Below are 22,674 nucleotides of genomic sequence, written 5' to 3'. Positions count from 1 at the left end.
TACTCACTGACGGTTCTCTCCAACGTGCTGAAGTACGGCCTCTTCCAAACCAGGTGTGCGGCATCTCCTTGGAGCACCACAGTCACGCCCACTTTCTCGAGGCCGTTGCCTAATTATAGTGAGAAGAGTATTCGATTGAGTCCGATGTTCTGGAGGACGATCAGAATAAAGGCGACGAGCAACTCTTCCACTATCGCCATTCAGAAGGACCATGTCGATGTAATCTGCAGACTGGTACTCAACGATGTTGCTCAAACACTCACAAACACATGAACGAGGCTCGAAGGTCAGAGAGGTAAGAGAGACATCAAGTGACATCAGTCGATCCGACGTAACCCTCCCTCAGCATTTCTACCCTGTTGCATATTTACCTAGCAAACGCGTTTTCAAACGGCTGTAGAACGGAAACGGTACGTTTCCGGACATGCGCTACTTTTAAAAATGTTGTGTACTCACTCCCCTCTACAAGTCCTAGAAGTTTGTAGTGGGAATTTCCGAACACACTGAATATATATATAAAGTATGAAACAGTCGTCTTCATAAAATCGTGTTTAAAGCTTAACATGACAAAAAATTCAGTCATATTTTCAAACTGAGGCTGAAAACCACCCAGCAACATAATCAGCATCGTCGTCATTGATACCCACCTTCTGTAAATGTTTCTTCCTTCTGTTTGACCTCACTTCCTTAGTGGTGAACTCTGCTGCACGCTGAGCCTCGGAATGTCTCTCTAAAGCATGACAGCCTGGCGTGATGTTAAGATGGGCTAGAACTCTTATTCTTGCCATGTATCTTATCGAGATAATATTGTTGAAAGACTCATTGGGATTTTGAGTTCGCCCATGTAAACACACTCCGAAGAGATCTGCGTGAGCTAGGCTCCTACAAATTCTCTTCATGGGTTCCATAAAAGCTTCAGAAATAGAATTCTTGTGTTGAAAACACACTCCTGGAACTTCACCTTTCCATAATTTAAACCAGGATTCAGGTCCAAGTGTGAAAAGTGAATGCATTGCTTTTTTGTCAGTTGAGAGTTTGTGGACTTATGAGGCCAAGACTGCTTTCTTCATACTTTCTAAATAATTCCCGTTATTCCTGATGGCCATTCCGTAATAATGTCGAAGCTGATCTATTGTTTTATCGGCCAGTCAACAGCTTCCCATTTCACAGTCTTGTGCTGCGAGGAATTTATTTTAATTTTCGGAAGCGTGTAACCATACATTTCTATGTGTGTGTGTGTGTGTGTGTGTGTGTGTGTGTGTGTGTGTACATTGCGTTCCAGTTTCTTTATCTCCACCACTTAACACTGATCTGATTCAACAACACACTTATAAGCAGTAGAATCGCATATAAAGAAACTCATGTCCGAAATTAGGTAATTTCGGAATACAGAAGTAGTACTTGCAAATGGCACACAAAGGTAAGCTATACACCATTTTATGCAGGGAAAATTTGAAGAACATTGTAGGATTTATTTTATAAAATAGCAAAAATTTTAATTTTTTGCCTGCGAATTCCCCTTAAACCAGACCTGGCATAGGGTGTAGTGTATCCAGCTCCAGTGTGGGGACCATGTAAGAACTAAGGACACATGTAACATGGTTCGCTTTGCATCGTACGGGTGTGTATGTACGTTACGCCACAGTGTGTTTGAAGGTACTAGAACCAGACTTGCTTAATTCTTCACGTAGCTCTACAAGTGATAGTAAACACGTGCACCAGAAGGATTAGGAGCTGCTGACCTGCTCCCGCACGCTGTGAGCCCCCAGGCAGTAGAGCAGCAGCTGCGTGCTGATGGTGGGCACGGCTGCCAGGCACTTCACCAGGGCGTCGCTCTCTGCGCTCTGCCGACACACACAGCAACCAACCAGCTGACAGCCAGAACGTCACAGAACACAGTAAAACACTCAACGAAAACACCAAAATATCTGTTGGATGATTCAGATAGGTTCAGAAATAAACAATATTACTCATTTAAGTTCAAAAAATGGTTCAAATGGCTCTGAGCACTATGGGACTCAACTGCTGAGGTCATTAGTCCCCTAGAGCTTAGAACTAGTTAAACCTAACTAACCTAAGGACATCACAAACATCCATGCCCGAGGCAGGATTCGAACCTGCGACCGCAGCGGTCTTGCGGTTCCAGACTTCAGCGCCATTAACCGCACGGCCACTTCGGCCGGCACTCATTTAAGTGTTAAATACTCTGTTCACTGCATGCTTTATTCTAAGCTTTGTGGATTAACATGCGTTTCGAACCTCGCCTCATCGTCAGGCTATTATTCAAGATAAACGATGCGTATTTTAACAAAACAAGAGAACCACTTGCATGCATATCAACAGCTCAGATATAAACCCAGTTCTAAGCAAAGAAGGGAAAGCAGAAAGGTGGAAGGAGTAGATAGAGGGTCTATATAAGGGCAATGTACTCGAGGACAATGTTATGGAAATGGAAGAGGATGTAGATGAAGATGAAATGGAAGATATGATACTGCGTGAAGAGTTTGACAGAGCACTGAAAGACCTAACTCGAAACAAGGCCCCGGGAGTAGACAACATTCCATTACAACTACTGACAGCCTTGGGAGAGCTAGCCCTGACGAAACCCTACCATCAGGTGACCAAGATGTATGAAACAGGCGAAATACCCTCAGACTTCAAGAAGAATATAATAATTCCAATCCCAAAGAAAGCAGGTGTTGACAGATGTGAAAATTGCCGAACTATCAGTTTAATAAGTCACGGCTGCAAAATACCAACGCGAATTCTTTACAGACGAATAGAAAAACTGTTAGAAGCCGACCTCGAGGATGATAAATTTGGATTCCGTAGAAATGTTAAAACAAGAAGACAATACTGACCCTACGACTTATGTCAGAAGATAAAGATAGATTAAGGAAAGGGAAACCTACGTTTCTAGCATTGTTAGACTTACAGAAAGCTTTTTTCACAATGCTGTCCGGAATAGTCTCTTTCAAATCCTGAAGGTGGTCGGGGTAAAATACAGGGAGCGAAAGTCTATTTACAATTGGTACAGAAACCAGATGGCAGTTATAAGAGTCGAGGGGCATGAAAGGGAAGCAGTGGTTGAGAAGGCTGTGAGACAGGGATATAGCCTATCCCCGACGTTATTCAATCTGTGTATTGAGCAAGCAGTGAAAGAAACAAAAGAAATATTTGGAATAGAAATTAAAATCAACGGAGAAGAAATAAAGCCTTGACGTTCGCCGACGGCATTATAATTCTGTCGTAAGACAGCAAAGGACCTTCAAGAGCAGTTGAACGGAATGGACAGTGTCTTGAAGGGAGGATATAAGATGAACATCAACAAAATCAAAACGAGGATAATGGAATGTAGTCCAATCAAGTAGGGTGATGCTGAGGGAATTAGATCAAGAAGTGAGTCACTTAAAGTACTAGATGAGTTTTGCTATTTGGGGAGCAAAATAACTGATCATGTTCGAAGTAGAGGGGATATAGAACGTACACTGGCAATGGCAAGGAAAGCGTTTCTGAAGAAGAGAAATTTGTTAACTCGAGTATAGATTTACAAGGTCAGGAAGTCGTTTCTGAAAGTATTTGTATGGAGTGTAGCCGTGTATGGAAGTGAAACATGGACGATAAATAGTTTAGACAAGAAGACAAAAGAAGCTTTCGAAATGTGGTACTACAGAAGAATATTGAAGATTAGATTGGTAGATCACATAACTAATGAGGAGGTTGAGTATAATTGGGGAGAAGAGAAATTTGTGGCACAACGTGGGAGATTGGACAGGTTTGCGCTACCTTGTTGCGATGATGACAGTCACCTCCCCCACGATTCACCGTGATCTTGTTCACCGCCAGTTTTCCATAGACATTTTGCAAGCGCCTATGAATATACACATAGCTCAGGTTTTCCGGCAAAAGAAACTCAATTACAGGTCTTTATTTGGAACGCACCTCCGTTACAGACAAAGTTTTGAAGGCTGCGTACATCGCCACCACCTATTGAAACTTCCTGAAGCAACAGTGGCTGAAGGGGGAATTTCCACCATGTCCCGTAACAAATTACGCATTTACTGAAATTAGCCGAGAAAAAATAGTGTTGTGGTACTTACTGAACGCTCCTCTTGAGTCTCAGATTCTTCGGTAACATCCATTCTTTCCTTTGTCTGTTACCCAGTTTTTATTTTCCTTTATTTTGAATGGTTCAGATGTTTCGTCTATACGTGTCCCTATCGTTGATTTCTCTAGATCATTAAATCTGAAGCGATCTATGCAGCCGGCCGGAGTGGCCGAGTGGTTCTAGGCGCTTCAGTCCGGAACCGCGCTGCTGCTACGGTCGCAGTTTCGAATCCTGCCTCGGGCATGGATGTGTGTGATGTCGTTAGTTTAGTTAGGTATAAGTAGTTCTAAGTTCTAGGGGACTGATGACCTCAGAAGTTAAGTCCCTTAGTGCTCAGAGCCATTTGAACCATTTGATCCATGCAGTCTTTGTTTCAAAAGGCCAGTCTGTTTGGCTACATATAATTTTTGGCGACACTTACATTATATCTTTTATATTCCAGTTACATGGTATGTCTTCACGGATATTTAGTTGGTGAACTATCTTGCTACTTAGAATAGTTCCCAATGAAATTTTGATGTTACTTTTCTTGAGAAGATTAGCAATTTTCTTGGATGCATTTTTTAAGTGTAGAAAGTAACCAAATGAGAGACATTTTTGGCTAACATCAGATGTATGTATTGTTGTGAATTTCTTGGTCTTTGTTTTTGTTTAACCAGTGTTGAAGCCAATGTCCTCGATAATGCTCAGTTCATTTATTGTACTGTTATCTTGCAGAGCCACTTCTGTCATTCTGTGAAGTATAGCTCTCAACGTAGCATCTTTCAAATGGCATAGGTGGATTGTTATGGGACGCTTGTCACATACATACTGCTCATTCATGACCTCTTACCGCCTGGCATTGCTGCCTACTCTTCAAATAGCCTTGTACCACCTGTATAATTTCAAAACATAAATTTTGGGACACGCAACATAAAATTCTTGAATTTTTAGTGGGTTGATGTAGTAGAGAGGTGCTACATATGACATTCACTCCCATCATCTTCGTCAATAGATCACTTCAAATTGGTCTTTCTTCTGAATTTTTCTGTTGGAACGAAGGTTCAGTTAATGTTCACTGTATCCACGTACGCCCACTTGATTGGCGCATTGTGTAAAGTGGGCATTATTCCGTATGATGCTCTTATCTCGGTATAGAGTACACAAATAATATTTTGTTTCGTGATTATTAGCAAAAGAAGATCTACATATTAACATGTATGTTTTTCTCGCCTATCGTTGTTGTTGTTATTATGGTCTTCAGTCCAAAGAACGAAGTTACGCAGCCCTCCACGCCAGTCTACCCTGTACACCTCTTTTCATCTGTGGTTAACTATTGCAAAGTACACCCACTTGAACCTGTCTAGTGTAATCAAGCGTTGGTCTACACTTATTAGTGTTACCTCCCACACTACTCTTCATTTCCTAATTAACCACCCTATTACTAGGATTTTTTGTCACAAAGACACAGGGGTTATAAAGACCCCAAGTAACTTACGCGAGATTTATTGGCATTATTTTAATAAACTAAAATAAAAATTATATATGACAGCTATTCAACGTAGTCATAATTCTGGTTTTATTAATGGTACGTGCAAGGGGGTCATACTAACCACGGCGAAAAGAAAACCATCAATAATTTTAACGTGTCGTAAATATAAAACTGAATGCAACCTCATTGGACACATTTGACTCAGAGGGAGAAAGTTGTATATTTTGAAAATAAGAGGTCTGAAAACAAGAGAGATTAATATTTCCAACGTGTTTGTGGGGTTTCATTGACAGCAGTCGTACTAGCGAGGGTACAACAGCCGAGACAAGAAACACTAACAGTAGGACAAAAATAAGTGGGTAAAATAATTCCATTGCTAAAGGATTCCCGAACAACAACTGCTCGAAGTAACAGTCATTATGCTATTTTCATAAATGTTACATTAAAAAAAACAATCAAACAATTTCATTTATGGTCTTTGACGGGAACGTACTCAGTGAAAAAAGTGTAAGTAAATGTCAGTGTATTGTAAACATAAAAATGAAAAAAAATTGTGCAGAGCTGGATACAATTGACTTAGACGGAAAAGGTCATATATTGCAAACGTAATAGTTTTGAAAACATGAGTGATATCTATTTTTAATGTGCTTATGGAGTCATATTGACAACAATGGTGCTCGGAGGATTAATTATGCCTCCATGCCTCAGGATACGTCCTGTCAACCGTATCACATGTTGTCAAGTTGTGCGTAGAGATGCATTCTCCAAATTCGATTCAGTACCTTTTCTTTAATGATCTGTTCTGCCTCTCTTCAGCATTCTTCAGTAATTTTCTTGTCTAAGCAGTTTATCGTTTCCGTTTCTCTTCTGTACAAAGGTAACCTCCTGATAAGTATTTTCTGAAGAGAAGTCTTAGAACCTAAAATTTTACTAGATTTTAACATACTTTTCTGTAATAACTTTTCTTTCTATTTTAAATCTGTATTTTATATCCTTTTTACATTTACCATCGTTAGTATTTTTGCCCTCTAAATATCAATACTCGTCTATTACTTCTCAGAATCATTTCATTTATTTATTTTACATTACATTACTCTTATTTCACTCCAATAGGTGTTCATCTTATAACTACCTATTCCGCTCAGCTGATCCTTCAAGTCCTTTGTTGTCGCTGTCTTTGGTAAACCTCAAAATATTTCTCTCTTCTCTCTGAACTATAGTTACCTTTCCGCAATTTTCCTTGGTTTACTCAAGCTGCAGACAGAATAACATCGGCGATAGGCGACAATTACCTCACTCCCTTCTCACCCGCTGTTTCTTGTCCATATTCTTCGACTTTTATAAATGTAGTGTGCAGTGTGGATAACGTTTCGTTCCCTGTTTTTTACTCATAACCTCGAAAGTTCGTAATATATGTTCCAGTAAAAATTGTCGAAATCACTACCTAAATGCACAAATGCTGTAGATGTAGATTTGAGTTTCTCATTCTGTCTCACAATTCGTATTGTCAATGTTGCTTCGCCGGTTCTTATATTTCTCTGAAACTCAAACTGATCATTCCTCAGGTCGGCTTCCATTCTTCTGTTGATAATACCGTAAGGATTTTGTAAATTGATGGTTCGGTAATATTCACTTCTATCAGCACCTGACTTTATTATTCCGATTATTGCGTTCTTCTTGATTTCTGAGGGCATTTCGCCTGTCTCGTATATCCTACATGCTAGGCGAAATACTTTTATCATAATTAGCGTTGTGTACTAAAGTCGTCTTAAATGTCTTTATTTATTCTCCTCTTGCTTTTCGAATGACTTCTCTGTTAGTCCATCAACACGAATATTGAAAGTGGTTGATGACCAACAACATACTTGTCTAACACCTCTTTCGGTATTTGTCCCATCTGTTTCTTCATCTTGAACCCTATCTGTTTTTGTCTTGTGTACAGATTATTTAGTCTTTTGTCCTTCGAATCAACACGAATATCTTTCAATGCCTTTGGTAAGATACTCGAGTTAACTTTGTCAAACGCCTTTTACCAATCGTCAAATAATATGTCCATGTCGCTGTTAGAAACTATCATTACTTTTACTTTCATACTCAAACATGCAGTAGCATCGAATATTCACTTTCCTTCCTTGAATACAAACTGATCCTTAACGATGTTTTCCTGATTTTTTTTCTTTTTATTCTCCTGAGTACTGAGTTACCCACAGCCCCTGTAATTTGCCATATAAAATTACTTTTTATAATCATTACATTTTTGTATTTTTTGATAAAAACTCTACAACAGTTTTAACTAAATCTTCAGTTCAGTCCAAATGCTCTCGTGATATATCCTATAGATGAGGTTGGTTAGTCTAAATATTTTTCCATTTCCAAAGGTCTCTAATGCTTTGGCTAGCTTTTTTATCACAGCCTATTGCTTTCGTCTTTATCAGACCCCGAATGGTCTACAGCTCACAATATCTTTGGCCCACGCTCCATTTCGTCACTTTCAAGTTCTACTCCAGTCTTAGTTGTGTGTGATATCATTACGCTTCAAGTAATTATTCAATATACTCCTCCCATACCTATTTGTTTTCTTCTGAACACGTTATCGTCTTTCGATTTTGATTGAGTGTGCCATGTTCGATGACTTTTCTTGGGTCTTTGTTCGTTAAGGACTGCACTGTTACATTTCTTGTAGCCTGGTCAGCTAATCATCTTAGTTCATATTCATCTGACTATACTGGTTTTATCCTTTTATACAATGTTCATTCTTTCATTTCTTATGTTGACCCGTTTTACCTAATGCTCTTCGTGTAATAAATTCTTTCCTACACTTTTGCCACTATAGTTTTTCAAGCCCATCTTGTAAGTCTTTCAGAATTTTACTTCTAATGATTTTTTGATACATTCGTACCTTCTGTTATATTTCAAGTTTTTACTGAATTATTTGAGTGGAGACCAAAATCCTTCAGTGGGAAGTTTGTCCACAACCATATTCCTTACCAGTTTTCTTATTTTAACATTCTTAAGTATTTTCATGTTTGCCGCCATCGAGCTATGACCTATATCAACATCTATCCCCAGATTGTTGACGTCTTTTTGATAGTTATAGAATCTTCGGTCAGTTATAGTAAAATCTGTCTGGTATCCTGCACTATCACATAGAGTTTTCTATACACAGAGTCGTCAATTTTGTTTCATAAACCAAGTATTAAGAATGGAAAGTTAAAAGCGGTTAAGGAAAGCTATCGTTTCTTTTCAGAAGTTTATATTCTCCAACTACAATTTCTGTTTACTTTTCCCTAGTGTGTGTGCTACCTAAGACTCTCACCATTATACTTTATGCCTGCCCCTTTCCATTTTATTTATAGATTTCCTCTACTTCTCATATTCCTCATCCACCTTATATCGTCTTCACCTGTACCATATTTAGAAATGTAAACTTGAACGATCACTATTCAGAGGAATGTTCAGTCTCGGTCAGTTATAGTAAAATCTGTCTGGTATCCTGCACTATCACATAGAGTTTTCTATACACAGAGTCGTCAATTTTGTTTCATAAACCAAGTATTAAGAATGGAAAGTTAAAAGCGGTTAAGGAAAGCTATCGTTTCTTTTCAGAAGTTTATATTCTCCAACTACAATTTCTGTTTACTTTTCCCTAGTGTGTGTGCTACCTAAGACTCTCACCATTATACTTTATGCCTGCCCCTTTCCATTTTATTTATAGATTTCCTCTACTTCTCATATTCCTCATCCACCTTATATCGTCTTCACCTGTACCATATTTAGAAATGTAAACTTGAACGATCACTATTCAGAGGAATGTTCAGTCTCCATATTCTATTTCTCCCTCTTCGTCCCACCTGACTTCATTTAGTTATGAAATATCGTTGTTGAATCTATTCAACTCTCTTCTCATAACTTCCACTTTATATCCTGCATGATTTTTCTGAGATATTTTCTGTCGATTCAATGCACTATATGTCACCTTACCCCACCATTCAATTATCTGCAACGCACCTCTGGCACAAGCAAATTTTAATAACATTAGTTTCAACGCAATAGCTATTATTATTTCTGTAGCAGCATCAACATGAATTTTATGTCAATTTTTTAATTTTTTCCAAGGTATTGTTGGTTTTGTAACTGAACCTAATTTATGAAAACTAATGTATTTGTTTTAGAGATCCATTCAGGTTCGTATGAATGGCACGTGAGAATGGACAACCGCTCTCTGGTACTATAGGAAATAAGATGCTGTAAATACCACTAACGCCACTAGCGTGCAAAGGTTTTTCTTAATGAGTCAAAATTATGTCTGATAGAAAAAACTACATTAATGTTCAATTACAAAGAAAAGATTCTCGGATGGTAGTGAAGGCAATTATCTTTCAGGTGAAATCCTTTACGTGAAACATATAGGTGTCAAAGATGTGATTTTGTTACACTTTGCCGGCCGGGATGGCCGAGTGGTTCTAGGCGCTACAGTCTGGAACCGCGCGATCGCTACGGTCGCAGGTTCGAATCCTGCCTCGGGCATGGATGTGTGTGATGTCCTTAAGTTAGTTAGGTTTAAGTAGTTCTAAGTTCTAGAGGACTGATGAGCTCAGAAGTTAAGTCCTGTAGTGCTCAGAGCCATTTGAACCATTTGTTACACTTTGTAAGAAACTCGACATTAGGCTGATATTCCAGGATTATACTGTCTGTTAAGAAACACGAGAAACGAAGAACCTACAAAATAAAGCATAGGCTGAAAACTATGTCGTTGACCATTGAGTCAGGTGAGAGGTTGTGCTTTTATTTTTTACTTAACATTCATCAGTTCTTTTTATCATTTATATGTCAGTTAACTGATGGTCTGGAGACGTCTCTGCACCAACGATCAGTTTCAGCCTCCCTCTATCTTCCTTCCTGCCCTCTTCCACCTGTCACAAGGAAATTGGGGCCGTAATACTTCAATTTGTCAGTTATAAGTACATAAATACGGAGTGAATTTTGAACGTCTTAGGAATTTAGCATTTTCAGCTGTGGAATCTAACACTATCAGCTGGAATAACTTGGGCGTTACACGTTTTTCGTTCTAACCATAGAGTAAATATCTCTGGAGTGAGCATTCACATGCCCAGAACAGATTTTGTGTTGTCAACATACATTGCCGGCCTGGTCACGTGTTCTCGGGACGTCGTGTGTTTGTCCGTATAGCGCCCTGTCTATTTCACTACATCCCTAGTACAGACGGACTCTTTTCGTACGTGTCGTTGATTATTCATATATGTTGTGCAGACATTTTAACAGTATTCATTTGATACCGGAAATAAACCACCTACGTAAGTTTTAAGGGCAAGTGATATTACATTCTGCTTCTTTGCGATACGTGTCACAGTTCAGATGCACTCGATTTTTGGTATTTTTCGGTATGATACGGCACTTTACAGTATTACAGAGCCTGACGTACATTTTTTTCAGTGATAGTCTTGCAAATCGACTTGACAGTATGCAAGTACTTTTGCAAGTGTCCGAAAAACAGCGAATTTGCCACACATTAGCTATTATATCCCTGCTAATTCGTCCTTTTTTTCTGCTATTTCTGCGTATTTATTTTCTAGTTTTTGCGACCTAAAGCTCAATTTTTCTTACTGATGACACTTTGAAGTATTAATTTATTGCATTTTACGTACTTACTCCCAGTTTATTAAATAAATAGTAGATTGAATAATCCATATATATAATCGACAAGTCACTTATAAATGCATGGAGAACAGTATTTGCTGAAACAACTAACCATTATCTTTCCTGTTTCACTACCAAATTTACGAGAGGAAGCGATTGTTTGTAAGCTTTTGTACGAGCCGTAATACCTATTATATAGTCATAAAATCGTAGAAAAATAGGTCTACAGAATCAAGCCTTAATTATAATGCGTCTCGAAATTTTTAAACATATACAGTGTGTCTTACTAATATGATAACTATAATTAGAGCTACATGATATGTACCCATGAAAAGTTACTATCCCTCCTTTCACATATTTTTCTTTGCATCCGTAGCAACAACAGTAATTCACCATCGCTATTACACTATTAACAAACGGTGAAACACAACAAAAACTCTTGATATTATAAACTTCAAACGCTGCAGAAAGCACACACGCACAGCGAAGTCCCGAGAACACGTGACAATTCTGGTTTAATGTTGACAACATGCGCAGAACGCAATGCTCACTCCAGAGATATTTACTGTATGGTTCTAACCATACAAAAAGTGAAATATCCTTCTAGGATAGGATTTCAGTTCCACATTTGGTCATTATCATAGTAATCAAATATACATGACCGCCCTGCATTATCTCTGGAGACTATGAACACATTTTAATGGCGTTTTATCAGAACTATATTGTAGCTTTAATCAGTGGAAACACGAAATATCTAGTCGTCTTCCAGAGAACGTACATTAATCTGTGACACCACCGATATACGTTTATAGTCAAATACGATTAAGGCAAAGAAGTCTTACGTTAAAAAAAAAACAAAAGACAGATGTAGTGCATCCAACTTAAAAACAGATAACTATGAATTTTGTAACCTGAAACGAGTAAGGAACAAAGTAAATTAGGTTGGAGCATGAAGCAGTCAACTCACGATGTCTGCTTTCAAGGCCGTACTGCAATGTCGCGGTGATCCGTTTGCGCGGAAGATTTTTTAACAAACCCTATCTTATATCCTCCAGTACACTCTTGCACCAAAATCACGTCACATACAGTAATTCTGTGGTCTCTGGAAGCGTTTTTATATCAACATGTGATTAGTAGAGTTTAAGCTGGACAGATAAAAGTATACATCAAAATCGCCAACCACGCTTTACAAGTGAAATACGTATTTTAGGCAAGGTAGCGATTCCAATAGATGGACTGTGTTAACATTTAGACATTCGTAATACGTAAATACTGTAGAGCGAGTCTTACATATGCCGCCGGAAATATTAGCATGCACCCGTTGAAAACTCCAAGACCCAGCTGCATCATTGCGATGGGACTCATTATGCGGTCCAGGTGACGGACGAACCTGTAACAGAAAATCTCATTGAATTACTGAGCAAGTATACGAAGGATCGTTGTAAAAGTTTTTGTTGTGTGAAAGAAAATAAACACTGCCGATGAGGCTTCCTTTACACCAGTTGCACCGGTGTACTAAAGCTTTAAAAATCGTGAGTTTAATTGTTAATCTGTAACGTATTACAACAATATTTGTTACCGTTTTAAGAAATAAATGAAAATGAATGCTCTGATGTTTTCAAGAAAGCATTATCTCTACAGTGTCTTCACTGCGTCGAGACGTAGATACAGACAAAGATTACCAAAAAAAATTTCTATACGACGAAAGGCATGACTGTGTCTCACACATCTGTTCTACCAGCACATTCATTATTTGGACATTTAACAGATGTCTCGTATGAACTAAGTCTTACATGGCACATTACAGGAGAAACAGCAGAGTTGGGTGTGGTGAACGTGCTGACAGAACATAAATATAGACAGATCGAAGCCATGTGCTGATTTCGAGACGGTTCAAATCTCCGTCCAGCCATCCAGATTAAGATTTTTCCATGATTGTCCTAAATCTCTAAGGGTGAAAACCGGGATGGTTCCTTTCAAGGGATATGGCCGATGTCATTATCTTCCCGTCCCAGTCCTAGCGTATGCTCTCTATCTAATGATCTTATCCTCAGCGGAGCATTAAACCCAAATCCTCCTTCTTTCTTCAAAATACAGGATACTACCCATTAGTTGGAAGTGTGGAAGACTATATTGGCCACTTAAATCACCTTTCACGACGTATGACGCATTTCACCTTCCAAGCGATTTATTATTTGGTTGCTGGGAGCCCTTTCTGCAGACACAGTCGTCAGTTAAACTTACGGAGGGAATTCCGTGCATAACCTCTCTGTGACTCAAATAAATTGTGTTCTATGTGCTATCATATTTTAAGTGCTTGTGCATCATGATTTATGAAGCGGATATTGGTGAGGGGCCCATCATGCAGAACAACCTGAAAACGTTATGTTGTTGACCGGTGTACCGCATGATTAGTCGTCTCGAAAACTAAAGTGTTGCGCATATATGCACTCATGCTCATAAATTAAGGATAATTGCGCAGAATGTTGTGCCACACAACGTGGCACTACACAAAATTGACGCTGATAGCATAGGCACATAGGGAACACACGACACAAATCTGTACGTCCACGGTATCGGAGATAAGTTAAAAAACCGTTCCGAAACACATGTGCTACAAAACGCCACTGTTTCCTGCGCATGTACCCCGACATCAGTGTGGGATATGATCATCATGCACACGTACACAGGCCTCACAACGGGTTGGCATACTCTGGATCAGGTGGTCGAGCACCTTCTGGGGTATAGCCTCCCATTCTTGCACCAGTGGCAGTCGGAGCTCCTGAAGTGTCGTAGGGGTTCGAAGACGTGCTGCGATACGTCGACCGAGAGCATCCCAGACGTGCTCGATGGGGTTTAGGTCTGGTGAATAGGCAGGCCACTCCATTCGTCTAATATCTTTTGTTTCAAGGTACTCCTCCGCGATGGCAGCTCGGTGGGGCTATCAGGAGGAAGGTCGGACCCACTGCACCCCCTAAAAGGCTGACATACTGGTGCAAAATGACATCCCGATACACCTGACCTGTTACAGTTCCACTGTTCAAAGACCTGCAGAGGTATGCGTGCAGCCGGCCGCGGTGGCCGTGCGGTTCTGGCGCTGCAGTCCGGAACCGCGAGGCTGCTACGGTCGCAGGTTCGAATCCTGCCTCGGGCATGGGTGTGTGTGATGTCCTTAGGTTAGTTAGGTTTAAGTAGTTCTAAGTTCTAGGGGACTGATGACCTGAGAAGTTAAGTCCCATAGTGCTCAGAGCCATTTTTTTTTTTTTTTTGTATGCGTGCGCCAATCACAATCCCACCCCACACCATCAAAACACGACCTCCATACAGGTCCCTTTCAAGATCATTAAGGGGTTGGTATCTGCTTCCTCGTTCATGCCAGATGAAAACCCGGCGAGAATCACTGTTCAGACTACACCTGGACTCGTTCGTGAACATAACCTGGGACCACTGTTCCAATGACCATGTACTGTGTTCTTGACAGCGGGCTTCACGGGCTCTCCTGTGACCAGGGGTCATTGGAATGCACCTTGCAGGTCTCCAGGCGAATAAACCATGTCTGTTCAGTCGTCTGTAGACTGTGTGTCTGCAAACAACTGTTCCAGTGGCTGCAGTAAGGTCCCGAGCAAGGCTAATCTGCAGTACGCTGTGACCGTCTGCGGGCACTGATGGTGAGATATCGGTCTTCTTATGGTGTTGTACACTGTGGACGTCCCGTACTGTAGCGCCTGGACACGTTCCCTGTCTGCTGAAATCGTTACCATAATCTTGAGATCACACTTTGTAACACACAGGGAGCCCGTGCTACGCCTTGCTGTAATTGATGAGCCTCCAGTCGCCCTAGTATTCATAACGTCATCGATATGTGTTCTTTGAGCCATTTTCAACACGTCTGAAAACGTCTGCACACTTACTCGCTGCACCGTACTCTGACATGCGCCAACACACCTCTGCGTATGTGGACTGCTGCCAGTGCCACCGTGCGACGACCACAGGTCAAATGCACAGCATGGTCATACCCCGAGGTGATTTAAACGCGCAAACCGCCCACCAGAGCGTTGTTTCACCATGTATCAGCATTATCCTTAATTTATTAGCATGAGTGTACTATCTGGTCAACGGTATCAAATGGTTGAAATGGCTCTGAGCACTAAGGAACTTCTGAGATCATCAGTCCTCTAGAACTCAGAACTACTTAAACCTAACTAACCTAGGAACAACACCCGAGGTAGGATTCGAACCTGCCAACGTACCGGTCGCGCGGTTCCAGACTGTAGCGATTAGAACCGCTCGGCCACTCCGGCCGTCGCAACTGTATCCACACAACTATTAGTGCATGTTAATACGGGGTGCTTTATAACGGCTTGACCTCTGCTAGTGACCCTTTCAATGAGATGTCTGTGTGTGTGTGTGTGTGTGTGCGTGTGTGTGTGTGTGTGTGGAGAGGTGGCTCATTCTTACTAAACTGCTGAAACGAGAGAAGGTGGGGATACTGGATGCTGGGACTATTAGGTCTTCGGCGCGACTCAGGCAGGACATCTCATGTAAAATATGTTAATGCCCACAAACCATTGGGTCACAGGTGTTGCTTTACGACAAGATATATTCTCATGCTGATACAGTCATCGTCTCGGGGTTATTACCCTACCACACACAGTAAAAGATGGTGTAAATTATGTTCGTGTCTTTCCGTATTCGGTGTTTTCTTAAACACAATACGGGGACCGCACACTAATCAAGAAAATTACTTCACCGTTAGCACTAAACATGGTAGCAGGTAACGTTCTCTAGGCTACCGAGAAGCTGCTCGATCGCTGTATCCCATTCTTTTTATCTCCCTACTCACAATTATTGTGCCATATGGACTGCTGGTAGCGCATTGGAGTTCACGAGTCTTTCTTGACGCTGATTTCATGCGATTTTGTACAACCAGTGCTCGACAATCCGTGCCTGTCAATACATGCATGACGTCTGCTGGTCTTGATTTAGTCGTGGTTGCTCCTGCGAGATCCCACTTGACAATGAGTCACCAACAGTCAACTTAGGTAGCTTTAGAACGGTTGAAATTTCCTTGGTGAATTTCTTACTCAGTTCATGTTCAAAGTTACTGAGCTCTCCTGACAAACCCATTCTGCTGTAAATGCTTCTCCACTTACTCGTCAATACTCCTCATCTCTTTTTACGCTTACGGGTACATCTCTCTTTGCATCTAGTAGTCAGTTCCGTATTGTATCAGAATGTCCAGATACTTTTGATGTGATGGTGTGAGTAAGTGAGCGGCAACTGGAAATGAGAACGTAGTGGATAACGTACACTGTCTGATCAAAAATATCTGTAAATCCCCTATACAATGCGTAATTTACTACTAGAAATCATGAGAAGCGAACCCACTGGAATAAAAGGAGGTGGGTAGTTTGGTGTTGTACTGCATACGGTAGAGGAACAGTTCGAAAACGATGATTCATTGTGTCAGCATGACAACGCACTCTGTCTAGGAGCAGTGTCTGTGACATAATTACTTATGTACAATAACTTCCTGAAGTGGACTGGTCTGCCACGAGGCCTGACTTGAACTAGATGGATGAGTTAGAATGTCGACTTTAGACGCCAGAGTCCAACATCACGTCCTCCTCAGGTTTCAGCTCCTGAAGAAGATTGGGCTGAGATTCCCCACAGACATTCAGACACCTCACTGAAAGTCTCCCCATCAGAGCTCAAACCGTCATAACGGCAAAGTGTGGACACAACTCTTACCAGTCTTCACTAATAAGTGTCTGGATACTTTTCATCAGTTTATGTTCGAAAAGTTCACGAAAAAGGATTTCCTGGGGGGGAAGGGTTAGCGAAATTTAAGTTATTATTATGTGTACAAAATAACCATAAATCACATGTTCATCATTTCCAAACGTGAACTCTGCCATATCTGTAAGACGAGAAACTTTGAGTTAAATAAGACGTATAATCCTCGACGCATTCGCGCCGAGATATAAGCTGTTGCCCGTTTGGATTCATTATGAGGAACAGATAGCTAGGTTTATAATTAACCCATTATCACGCTTTTAGAAATAACCACCTAGTTCTAATTTCTCTCTCCAACAGCTTATGATCAGGGAAATGTTGACAGTAAGTGCCTAGGCTCCGCAAAAATTCAGGACGATATGCGACTGTTTTGAAAACGACCTGACGAATAATTTTCTAATTGATGAATGTTCCTCTTCCAATACAAGCATAAAAATGATGATGTAACGCACCTTCAGCAAATGAATCTATGTTGGTAATCCGCTTATTCATACTATTGTTTGCCGATGATGCAAACATTGCAAATCAAATGTAGTCTTAGAATGATCGGCTAATAATATATTTGTGGACATTAATCACTGGTTCCTAGAAAATTCTTTGTCACTAAACTTTGAAGAATCCCACTACACGCAGTTCAGAACTTGTAAGGGGTGTCCCACGAGTATACGCCTAACATTCGATGACAAGCAGATAGAAGAAGCGGATAGTGTTCAATTCTTGGGATTAGAACTTGATTATAAATTCAACTGGGAGGAGCACACCACAGAACTGCTGAAGCGTCTTAACAAATCTCTATTTGCAATGTGAATTGTGTCAGACACAGGGGATATAAAAATGAAAAAGCTGGCATACTATGCTTACTTTCGTCACATAATGTCATATGGGACTATTTTTTGGGGTAATTCATCAAGCCAAGCTAAAGTTTTACGGGCACAAAAACGTGCAATAAGAGTTATATGTGGTGTGAACTCAAGAACATCCTGCAGAAGCCTGTTTAGGGAACTAGGGATACTAACTACTGCTTCCCAGTATATTTAATCCTTAATGAAATTTGTCATTAAAAATATATCACTTTTTCAAACCAACAGCTCAATTCATGGAACCAATACTAGAAACAAGAATAATCTTCACAAGTATTTAAAGTCACTTACTCTTGTACAAAAAGGTGTGCATTTTTCAGGAATACACATTTTCAATAACTTACCAGCAGCCATAGAAAGCTTCACAACCAATGAAATTCAGTTTCAGAGGAGCCAAAAGGATTTATTGGTGGCCAACTACTTCTACCCTATTGATGAATTTCTCAGTAGAACCAACAGATTTGTGTGTGTTTGTGTGTGTGTGTGTGTGTGTGTGTGTGTGTGTGTGTGTGTGTGTGTGCATGTGTGTAAGCACACTATAACTTCTCCACCATTTCAGTGCAGTAATGTTTTCCTCGTAAATAATTCTTGTAGTAGTTCTATTACATGTTTATTATCTTATAAATAAAAAAACCTTTTTTTTTAATTTTACATTCAGTGCATTAATTTGATTTTAGTAAATGAGTGTTTGTGATATGATTCTTTCATATAGTGTTCATTAAAAAACTGAACGCAAATTCCACTTGGGACCTGTGGAACGCATATTAACTTTTTTTTCAGTTGTAAATATTTGTCATGTGTTATTGTTTTTCTGGCATGTTCTACATCATGGAGGACCTCCTCACTAAGGATCAATTGGAAAGAAAGTAAATCTAATATAATCTAAAGAAATATATCCCCCTCCAACCCCGACCCCAACCACAACCCCATTCTGCTTTTCAGCTTCGGACTTCTTACCTGTATATTCCCTTGACAGTCTTTACGATAGTGTTTTCGAGTGAATTTAGAGATGCTCTTTCGATCACCTAGTTGAAGGAGATGCTTCCATCTTATCTTTCTTCCTTGAAGCAGACCCATGACACACATATCCTTTCCTCGGGTGACTCGTACGGCAATCGCCGGAGTAAAAAGAAGGGCGTCGCAAGTTTCTGCTCCTTACATTTCACAAATTTTCTTCTGAAATTGTTAGACATCACACAACAAATAAAATAATGACTCCCAAAATCATAAGAAATGAAATCAATCAAAATCGCAGAGGGCAGCAAACAGCTTGAACATGAAGCACAGTGCAGGCGAGCTGTTTGTAATGCTGAGAGTAAGGTTTTGGCAAGAGCGGGTGACTACTGTGTCTCCCACCCGACAATTTCCTACGCAGCACTGAATCTTCAAGTAATTTCGGAGAAATTATAGCTTCGCTGGATACGGCAACGTTTCCAAACGATGGTGCTTATCGTCAACTTGTTCCTCAAGAAATGCTACATATCCTTCGATGTTTTGGAGTATCGTTTTTCCATATTCTTTATATGTGAACAACCAGGGCCGGTTTAGGACCCAAGAGATACAAGCTGCAGCATGTAGCGCCAAGCTTAGAGAGCTGCCAGATTGGTCACAGCAGTAGGCTAAGATTTATGTACAGGACGTGTCGCAGCTAGTATTGTCGCTTTGGCCGCCAAGCTGAGAGGGATATCGTAGCCCAAGATTGCATGGAGTGAGTATCACAATTAGTTGTGTGTAATGTTACTTTAATTACGTAACCATTACGGCACCTCAACTCAACCTCTCGATACCAGCAATATCTTATTGTGTTTCTGTTAACTACTTAACATATTTCTGAGACAACATTCAGATTTGATTTCATTTGTGATACATTGATATGTTTATATTGCAATCATATTATTCTTATGTGTATTCTTTCTTTTGTCACTATGATCTTTGACGTACTTGTAACTCTGATTTTTGGGCGCGGAAGCGATTATTAGTTACTTGTTAGAGAGTTAGAATCGGACCTTGAGAGGATCAAGTCTTGGACGTCATGTTGGAAAGACGCATATTGCAGCCAGTTTATAAAATGTGAACAGTGAGGAAGATGTTTTCAAGTATGTTTTGTATTGTGAAGTGATGTTTTGTGTGTTACGTGATATTGCAATAAAAGCAACTAAAAAGAAGTGTAACTTAAATTCGGAGTGCTGATTTTTTTCTTTTTACATCACTATTGTGCTAACTTTGAAAGGTTTATTCTTCAAGAATGGTTTGTGAAGCGCATCTACAAAACTTTTGAATATAGCAGAATAAAACCTAGGCCTCTTTGCAGCCGAGCTTGGAATCATCACCACCTAGATTTTCGACGATTGAGCCATGATTTTACAACGAGACCAGCGAGGTAAACACGAAAAGATGAGTGCCTAGTTTATTCATTATTACATGATATGACTTTATTAACTGTGCTCTAATGACACCTGCCACATAATATGACTGTTGTTGCCAGAAAATGCAGTATTTAGCGGCGTGAGCAACACCACATTAAATTTTGACCTTTGTTGTGGTAGGGTAGTTAGTAGTGAAAGCTGACACGAGTAAAAATGTGTGAGTGAAATGGGGGCGATCGCGGCGTCAAATGATATGTCGCTTGTGTGGAAAAATATTCTCCAACAGGCCTTGTGAACAAATGATTCCACGTCGCTCCCTGTTCTCCCGATTTTCGGTCCATCTGGCAGAAATGCTTCCATTTCCTCCTGTTATCTCACATTGCCACCTTTAGGCGTACAATGAAATGAAACTAAGTTCTACGTACCTTACGAGTTGCTGATGTGTCTTGATGCAGAGACACAGGTTGTTGTATGTACTGTCGCGCTCAGCAGACACCTGAACTTCCGCTTCTTCATCTGATCTAAATACCGTCCGCATATCTTCGTTGTGCAGCTTCAGGTTTTTAATCCGGGCTGCCAAAATTCGGAGCTGGGCAGCGGTGTGCAGCATAGTCGCCATGAAGAAGCAGTCCATTTGACAATTGATTAATGCTATGAATATAATGGAAATGACTTGCATGGCGTAAGACAGTTCGTAAATGAGAAAGGCGGTCGCGTCCGTCAGAGGTAACTGCTGGAAGGGTAGTCTCCTGGTGCCCGGGGCAGCGATCAGAGGAGCGAAGGACCAGGCCACCAGCTGCGTGATGGCGTACACCAGGAAGCCGATGGTGACCCGCACGGTCCGCTTCTGCGTGGCCTTGAAGAGAGCCGCCAGTGGTGGCTCAGCATGCACGTACTCCCTCTGGCTGTCCACCAGAGCGTCCAGCACTCTCACAAGTCGACAATAGCTCCGCTCGTGGCGCAGGAAGAAGGTAAGCTTGAGCACGCCTACGCAAACTACTGACACGTTGGACAGCGCCAGTGTAAAATCCTGCAGGCCGCCGTGTAGGGTGCACAGGTTGACAGCTGCTTCTGCAATATGGGCCACGCAGAGCACGACGATGGTGGCTGTGGATGAGCGAAACAGCAACGAGCCCGTCAGTGGCCACAGGCCCACCATATGGAGTATCCGTATATTGCATTTCAGCACAGATTTTGTAGCGTACTCCCATGTCAGCTGCTTCGCCTCTTCCGATTCCCAACTCATGGTCGGACGGTAAACAGCCGAGCAAATTTCACAACTGCAGCAAATCAGACTTCAGGACTTAGAAAGCAACTTCAAGCTCTGTCTTTAACAACAACGTCGCATATGGAACAGAGGCACAAGCGTGGCTGTTCCATTCTTCGCACGACCCTTTTTTCTCCCACTGGATAAGGCTACATCAGTAACATTTTAGAAATTTATCTACCGTTAGAAGACGAGAATTATACATTGATAGCAACTAAAGACAATTCTTAGCTAACGTAACGGAATTGCTAAATTTTTTATGCCCTCCACGCATCTGCTCTATCTATTGTACTACAGTCCCGCTAACATTCCGCATTATAGTTAAATAAGCCAAGAAATAAATAATGGATCCCGATGCGGAGTTCTGCACTGATAAAATGAATTATAAATAACAGTCAAAGGGAATATTCCTCTCAGCACAAACTTCTCTTGATGTTGGTACTAGATATGCAGATCAATAACTTATCATTTGTTTCCAGAACGGCGTGGTAACGACACATATTCTCTCCGTATACGAATAAATCTTCCAGCGCAGTTAATGAATCATATTCAGATCCTGCTTTCTAATTTATGCGATACAATCGCTCTTTCTCAGCGTGGTAAACAGAACTCCAGCTATAATGCAAAGCTCTCTCTATAACTCGTTAATGGAATTCTAATTATGAGATCAAGCGAAATATTTTAATGTCATATTTCCACAAAGATACCTTAGTTGATGAAAATCAAAGAAATCTACCTCTTGGAATAATCATCCCCGTACAGCTCGTAATGTATCACCCATCGCGTCCTTGTCTCCAAAAGATCATAAAGAAAATTCATGACATCCTTCAATTTTTATATAACAGGTTTCCTTGACTATTCTGGGTATTACCACACACTTTTTCCTTTCCTAGTTATAACGTCGTGGACGTGTGGGCGTAGGTTTCCGCAGCTCTTGTCATCTTCCATCAATTATTCCAAGTGAAGGCATTGGCAAGTTGGGGTCTAGTGAAGCAAGGGATAAAATCCGTCGGCTTTGATCAATGACGTCAGAATTTGCCAGAGATCATTTATTACACAGATGTAACAGCTGACAAGAGTGTTCAGAAACAAAGGAATACGAAAGACAAGAAATATGGTTGACATATATCAAGGCAACTAATATTTTC

At 40.6% G+C, this 22,674-nt stretch overlaps 1 protein-coding gene across 1 annotated transcript; it reads right to left on the bottom strand.

Moving 5' to 3' along the window:
* Positions 1–1,727: 1,727 nt before the first annotated feature.
* On the bottom strand, positions 1,728–21,505 carry LOC124795960. The gene is made up of 3 exons (XM_047260041.1): positions 20,685–21,505; positions 12,528–12,627; positions 1,728–1,844 (listed from the first exon to the last, which is right to left on the bottom strand). Exons 1-3 carry the CDS (start codon positions 21,503–21,505, stop codon positions 1,728–1,730), a joined length of 1,038 nt encoding a protein of 345 aa, XP_047115997.1.
* Positions 21,506–22,674: the final 1,169 nt, after the last annotated feature.

Source organism: Schistocerca piceifrons, chromosome 4 (genome assembly GCF_021461385.2).
Source record: "Schistocerca piceifrons isolate TAMUIC-IGC-003096 chromosome 4, iqSchPice1.1, whole genome shotgun sequence".
Lineage (NCBI taxonomy): Eukaryota > Metazoa > Arthropoda > Insecta > Orthoptera > Acrididae > Schistocerca > Schistocerca piceifrons.
This window is presented reverse-complemented; position numbering and strand designations above follow the sequence as displayed.